The sequence below is a fragment of the Eurypyga helias genome, unplaced genomic scaffold, assembly GCF_000690775.1.
Source record: "Eurypyga helias isolate BGI_N326 unplaced genomic scaffold, ASM69077v1 scaffold28272, whole genome shotgun sequence".
Lineage (NCBI taxonomy): Eukaryota > Metazoa > Chordata > Aves > Eurypygiformes > Eurypygidae > Eurypyga > Eurypyga helias.
The window spans coordinates 6,126-13,295 of record NW_010234538.1 but is presented as its reverse complement, the minus strand read 5'-3'; the positions used below and the strand labels follow the sequence as shown (position 1 = coordinate 13,295).

General features: G+C 49.4%; 1 protein-coding gene across 1 annotated transcript; it reads left to right on the top strand.

Moving 5' to 3' along the window:
• The first annotated feature begins 2,681 nt into the window (after nt 1–2,681).
• Nucleotides 2,682–7,057, top strand: SERPINF1 (serpin peptidase inhibitor, clade F (alpha-2 antiplasmin, pigment epithelium derived factor), member 1). The gene is made up of 7 exons (XM_010146464.1): nt 2,682–2,763; nt 3,170–3,371; nt 3,450–3,605; nt 4,394–4,597; nt 5,359–5,501; nt 6,063–6,273; nt 6,649–7,057. Exons 1-7 carry the CDS (start codon nt 2,686–2,688, stop codon nt 6,906–6,908), a joined length of 1,254 nt encoding a protein of 417 aa, XP_010144766.1. The 5' UTR covers nt 2,682–2,685; the 3' UTR covers nt 6,909–7,057.
• The last annotated feature ends 113 nt before the right edge of the window (nt 7,058–7,170 follow it).

Here is a 7,170-nt window from a genome sequence, read left to right as displayed (position 1 = left end):
TGGCAGCTCTCGGGGAGCCCAGGAAACGGGAGGAAGGGTTCTTCTGCAGGTGCTAACGGGTGGGATTCCCACCACGGGGGAGAGCTCACCAGGGCTTGGGCGCCATCAGCATCCTAGGGCACCTGGTACCCTGCGGGGCTGAACGTGGTGGGGCACTGGGGTGGTTTTCTGCCCCCCCTCCCCGCCGTGCTGCAGCTGAGAACAGGATCTTTCCCTGCAAGAGTCACGATTCTGGTGATGGTCAGATCCTCAAGAACTAGAGGTTGCAACGTGCTTCGGCAGGGGTTAGCGCTGTGGGGTGAGGCGAGCAGTCTGAACTCACGGGGGGATGGTTCGTAGCACCCCTAAAATCAGAACTGTTTATAAATGATGTGAGCTTTGTACCGCTAGAGATGGAGAGCAAGATACTTCCTTTACACCTGCAGGCCTCCACAGACAGACAACTCCCAGATCCAAAGGTCCAGCTTTGTACCGCTAGAGATGGAGAGCAAGATACTTCCTTTACACCTGCAGGCCTCCACAGACAACTCCCAGATACAAAGGTCCCGCTCAGCTCGTTCCTCAAAGTTTTCTTCCCGTACCTTCCCGACGGGAACCCCACAGGCTGCTGCTCCTGCTCTTTAAAGGCAGCCACAGGTTTTCATATCATGCCTGAAACCATCCCACCTCTGCTCCAACCAAATTCTTTTCTCTGCGTTTTTGGCTGTGCGCTAAGAGACACGCAAATAGAATCCAGATGTTCAGGCCAATTCGAACGCAAAAGACCTTGTCTTTCTAAAATGGAAACTGCTTTTTTGGCAAAGTTCTAGAAATATGAAGCTGGTGACAGTACTGGCAAAAACAATACGGATCTGCAAAACCAATCTCCGCTCGCACGCTCCCAGGAGCTCAGTGTAGTTGGAAGCAGAAGTTGTGTTGAGATTATTATTCTTTTCTCTCAGAGGAAAGATTGTGCTCCGTGGAAAACCTTCATCTCTGAACCAGACTGGGCCAAACCTCTTCCACACAGCATGCAGGAGCGCTGCTCGGTGCAGGCATCCTCACAAAGCCCTCGCTAAGACCTGTTCAACTTGATTCACACAGGGCTTCTCTCCTCTCGCTGTCAGCACAGTGCCTATTTGTTGTAAAACACGGCAGCGATATGAGCAATCCCATCACATCCACCATCATCCCACCAACACATCGGTTTGGTGTAGTAAATCCTCTTCATACACATCTTCTGCACCAATACACCTCCTCTGCTCGGCTGCGGGATAGCAGCAGGTCACGGGACGCAAGTGCGCAGGGAAAAGAGGGTACCACTTCTGTCACACTGCCTAAACATAGAGGAAAATGTAAAAACCTCCACTGTGACACCTTTTCTCCAAGGCAGAACTACCTCCAGAAGACGAGGGGTTTGGCAGGGAAGGGAAAGCCTTTCGCTGAAGGAAAAACTCTGCCCGAGCAGACCGGGTCCTGAACTGGGGCTGCCGCAGCCACGTGGCTTTAAGTTGTGCTTCTACCACCAGGCATGTTTTCTTTATAGCTAAAGATAATCCCAAACACATGTTCTTTCTCCTGCTTCACTGGATGCCTGGACCACAGGGGTTAGATAAATACAATGCTCTTCCTTTAATTTCTGGGAATCTATATAAACATTGCTTCAGACCAGCCTCAGTGGCGTCTGCTTGCGGGGGCATGACACTTGTGCAGTCACTCTGGTTTACCCACAGTGAAACCCTGGGCTATGCACTGCCCTTTGGACCAGACAGACCTGTCTGGAAGGGCCACATATGCCAGTACTGGGGTGATTAAAAGTGGGTTCCGCAGAGGAACAGCTTGGGGGAGTTTGGTGCTTTCTCCCACCTCCATTAAAAATGCTGAGTAAGCCAAGCTCTGTCTTCCTCCTCTTCTCTACATCTGGCCCAGACAGTGAAACCCTGGGCTATGCACTGCCCTTTGGACCAGACAGACCTGTCTGGAAGGGCCACATATGCCAGTACTGGGGTGATTAAAAGTGGGTTCCGCAGAGGAACAGCTTGGGGGAGTTTGGTGCTTTCTCCCACCTCCATTAAAAATGCTGAGTAAGCCAAGCTCTGTCTTCCTCCTCTTCTCTACATCTGGCCCAGTGTTAGGTACTCCCCGCCCCTTTCCTACTGCCTTTTAGGAAAGCTCTTCCACTTTGCTGAGTTGCAGAGAAGCAGAAAAGGGTGCAGAGAGGCTGCACAGCCTTCCAGGTGCATGCAACTGTCTGAGGGTATAGAGCAGAGCAGTAACCAGTCAGCTTTGCCTTCTGCCCTATTCAACAATAAGGATTTGCTACCTTTTATAAATGAAGTATTGAATTTTTCAAAGTCTAAAACTCAGGAGAGCTGATTTAGTGCTTTTCTGGACCTTGGCACTCAGTAAGTGCCAGCATCAGTGCGGTTTGGGCCACACACATCTGCTCCGGTGCTCAGGCACACCCCGGCATGTGTGCCTGCCCAATTCTAAAGTCATCGGGGTCAGGCTGGCTGCATACTTCAAACTGGAGAAGAAGAAAACCCAGCTGGATCAGGCATGCGTTCCACAATTGGGAAGGACAAGCAACAGCATGTCTCAGGGCAGTTCCCGTCACAGCCAGGACCAGCAAACAGCAGCGGTAGAGATGTATTTGCTCGGTTGCTCAAACTACCTCTGTCATGTTCTTACTCTGTAGGTTCAGGCATGCAGATTCCAGTGGTTCTCCTTTTCCTGGGTCTCTTAACTGTCCCAAGCAGATCCCAGAACTCAGCTACTGAGCAGGTGAGTAGGAGACAACATGCAGAGAGTGAGAGAGAGATACCTGGAGCAGGTAACTTAATTTTAGAGAATCTTATGGAAGGATTAAGCCCTACCCTCCTAAGTTACTAGGAGTTTATTTAGCAACGTAACGAGACTAATTCCTGCTTTACCTAGATAAAACCACAGCAGTTACATCAGGGGATGACTGTGGGGCAGAAATAGTGGATTCCAATCTGAGCGCTGCCTCTGGCTTTACCAAGTCACTTTAAAGTAACTGTTCCTACACTCTCTGTCAGGAAGATGAAGGCACTATTTCTGTAGACCGTAGGAGAGTATCTGCAGATTTCTTACCTTTGAAACGTTTATCACAAATCTACCCCACCCTTGTAAACTGCAACTCTAACCAAGCGCTGCCTGTACCCGCTAGAGCTCTGCCACCGCTGATGGAGCTAACGCTGGCGAGGTCGAAGAGGAGGATCCGTTCTACAAGAGCCCTGTGAACAAGCTGGCAGCTGCAGTCTCCAACTTTGGCTATGACCTGTACCGCCAGCAATCCAGCCGGACAGCCACCGCCAATGTGCTGCTGTCTCCGTTCAGCCTGGCTACTGCCCTTTCTGCTCTCTCGCTCGGTGAGTTCCTGCCCCGCTTCCTCACGCGGTTTGGCGCGATAGGCCTTCCCCTCATGCTGTCGGCCTTGTCGTTGGCAGGGGCTGGAGAGCGAACAGAAGATGTGATTTCCCGCGCTCTCTTCTACGACCTGCTTAACAAAGCTGAGGTCCATAACACTTACAAGGACCTACTGACCAGCGTGACTCGACCAGAGAAGAGCATGAAAAGCGCCTCCCGTATCATCTTGGAGAAAAGTAAAAGTCCTCCTTCCCCTCTCTCAAATTTTACCTAAATGACTAGCTGCAGGTAGAACACACTGGTAACACCACACTAACCAGCTTTGGCTCTGATACTGTTGAGCCACCACGCAGACAGTACATGGAATGCTGTTGCTGCTCCAGAAAAAGCCTGGAAAGTTTGTGTGCACATAAATAAAAGACCAGGCTCATGCACACAGGGACACTGGTGACAGAACAGCTAACATGCTGAAGACCTAGAAGAAAATTGCTGAGAATTTTGCCTTCTCTCTAGGTTTTCTGGCAGGTGTTGCTAACTTCCAGGAACCACAAATCACATTTTCTATTTGTGATAGCGTTCAGCCATATTCCTTTGTTGAATTCCTTGCAGAACTATTTGCAGTGTCTGCTTTCAGCACGCAGTAAACATCTGCTGAGAAAGTTAAGAGCTGTCTTTTGGAACCTGCTGGTTCCAAGAATCCAATAGGTTGAGTAAGCCGTGCTCATAAAGTGAGCTGGAGAAAGAAGAAAGATGTAGGAATAGCTGTGTCCAAGCCTTCTGTCCTTATCTCCACTCTTTACTTTTCTGAAGAGAGTTATCCCATACTCCAGGATGGGTGGCTGTAGGATTTGAATCCGTTTCCTCCGTGTGTCTTCAGTCATTCCTCTTCAAAGCAGGTTTCTGTGTACACACAGCCACAGATGTCTGATGAGAGCGCTGCTGCTGGGCTTTGGATTGCAATCTGCTGCCTTGAGATTGTTTTGATAAGGGAGCTAGCTGCAGTATCCATGTTTTTGTTCCCCAGGACTGAGGGTGAAGCCAGGTTTTCACAGCCAACTAGAGAAGTCCTACAAGATGCGTCTGAGGGCACTAAGTGGCAATACCCAGTTAGACCTCCAAGAAATCAACAACTGGGTACGGCAGCAGACGAAGGGAAGGATTATGCGGTTCATGAAGGACATGCCCGCAGATGTCAGCATTCTCCTTGCTGGGGCTGCTTTCTTCAAGGGTAAGAGTGTTGTGCACTTGGTTACAGAGAGGGCTTACCAAGCGTGTTAGGAGAGATGCGAGGGAACGCTCTCGCTCCCAGTGGAGCACACAGGCTGCCAAAGAGACAGTGCAAGAAGAAAGTGCTTGAGAACTCTTAGTAGGGAAGAAAATACACACACTACCTGAACAGAAATAGTCCTCGAGGGAGGAATGAGAAGCTGAATCTTGACCTGTTTGCAGTAAGAGACCAGAGAAGGTTTAAGCTCACAAAAGCAAGAGAGAATATTACCATTTAGGGAAGGCACAGCTTAGAGTGTACTGAGCCTTTTTACCACCACAGAGGGAATGGAGGGGGGATACTAGAGAGCTGTTCTGGAACGTGCTGTAAGCCAGTGTCCTGGAGAATTACTGCTTAGAGACAAGGAGCAAAATAAAGGGTGGAGAGAGAAGCACTCTATATGCATTGACACAATCGCTACCCTTCAAAATAGTTTTGCAGTTACATAAGTAGACACCAGCTTCCCCATAGCTACTCCACCCATACCCTGGCTTGATTTTTCATTTCCCATTTAGCCAATTCTCAGACGACAAGGAGGGGCCAGAGCGTGGCAATAAATCAGTAGCTCCCATCAGTCTATTTGCATCTCTATCACCATTCAGTTATGCCTCAACTCTTACAGCACAAATACTGTGTATACAAAACGCAGATTACACAGACACAAGCCTGGTTTCATATGCCAGTATTCCAGAAAATCCTCCATTTTATCTTTTAAAAAACAGGGACATGGAAAACCAAGTTTGACACCAGGAAGACTGCCCTGAAGGACTTCCATCTGGATGAGGACAGAACTGTGAAGGTGTCCATGATGTCAGACCCCAAAGCCATACTGCGATACGGTTTTGACTCAGAACTCAACTGCAAGGTCAGAGAGCAAATATTGCACAAGATCTCCTAAACTGGCTGAGGAACAGGCTCAGTCACACTTGCCTGTTAACCCATTCCAAAAGCCAGCCTTGCTTCTTCCTTCAGCCTAGTTTCACATTCCCTATTTTCAAAGGCTGTACATTGATTCTTAGAATATCCCCCTTCTATACTGGCACACAACAGGACAGAATTTAAACACTGCATGACCAACAGATGGACAAGAAGGGCAGGGCACACTCCTCAAAACTCTGCCATCTCTACCTCTTTTGACAAATCTTTCACTGTAGCATGAGCTCAGAGGTGTTCCCCCAAAGCAATACTGCAGAGTTCATCCCAGGATTCAACAGGAGAGAGAGCACTCGCCATGCGATAGCAGGAAGCACGGGCTGATGACAGTCTGGGTGCCAGAGGGGTCAGGAAGCACCAGGGGAGCACACAGGGAAGATGACCAACCGTTAACTGGAAGGGCTGACCAGGCAGTCAAGATTCAGGCCTGTGCCTGGCACAGGACGAGTAAAACTTTATTATTGATGTGACCTTTTCTTGTTTGGCCTTCCAGATTGCCCAGCTGCCACTGACAGAGGGAATCAGTGCCATGTTCTTCCTGCCTACGAAGGTGACCCAGAATATGACTCTGATTGAGGAAAGCCTTACTTCAGAGTTCGTCCACGATGTAGACAAGGAGCTGAAGACAGTCCACGCTGTGCTAAGCTTGCCCAAACTAAAGCTGAACTACGAAGAGGCACTTGGCAGCACGCTAAAGGAGACAAGTATGTACATCACACACCCTCTACAGACTGCCAGGGCTCACAGCAGTGGGCAAGTTGCTTCCTGCTCTCAGAACATGAAGCTGGTGGGTTGTTAGTTACGTCCTGCTGTCAGTCTGTAGAGATTTCACCAGCAACTAAACCACCTCGGTCCAGGACTCCTCAACTTCTTATCACCTTCCCACCAAGCTCGTACAGCACTTCTGAGACTGAGAGGGAGAAGCTCAGTACAAACAGACGTAAGCTGCTTCTTTCTGTTACCCCAGTGAACGCTACCAGAGCAGCTCCGTGCCCCCCCTGGATCACAGCATTAGCAGTACTGCTCCCCCACCTGCAATCTGTGCTTCCAGCTAATGGAATTTTCTTTCTTTCCTCCAGGGCTCCAATCGCTTTTCACATCACCCGATTTTACCAAGATTTCTGCCAAACCTATTAAGCTATCTCACGTGCAACACAAGGCAATTCTGGAGCTCAGTGAAGATGGGGAAAGATCCACACCAAATCCTGGAGTGAATGCTGCTCGTCTGACCTTCCCCATAGAATATCACGTGGACAGACCATTTCTTCTTGTACTGCGGGATGATACCACTGGAACCCTCCTCTTCATTGGCAAGATCCTGGATCCCAGGGGTGTTTAGATCCCTTCACAACAGTCTGCAATGGTAGGGCCCAAATGGAAAGGGTGGTACTGGGAGGGATACTGGCTCCCTGCTCTGCTGCACAAAGACACAACCTGCAAATCTTATGCCTTCATGCTGCAATAAAAGAGCTTTTGCTATTAAACTCAGCAAGCCCCCGTATTCTCCCTTGAAAGATTGCCTGCCTACGTCACATGCCTCCACACTCCCGTTTTCCCCAGATAAGCCACAGCGCAGCTCTGTGTCCATATGCAAGAATCAC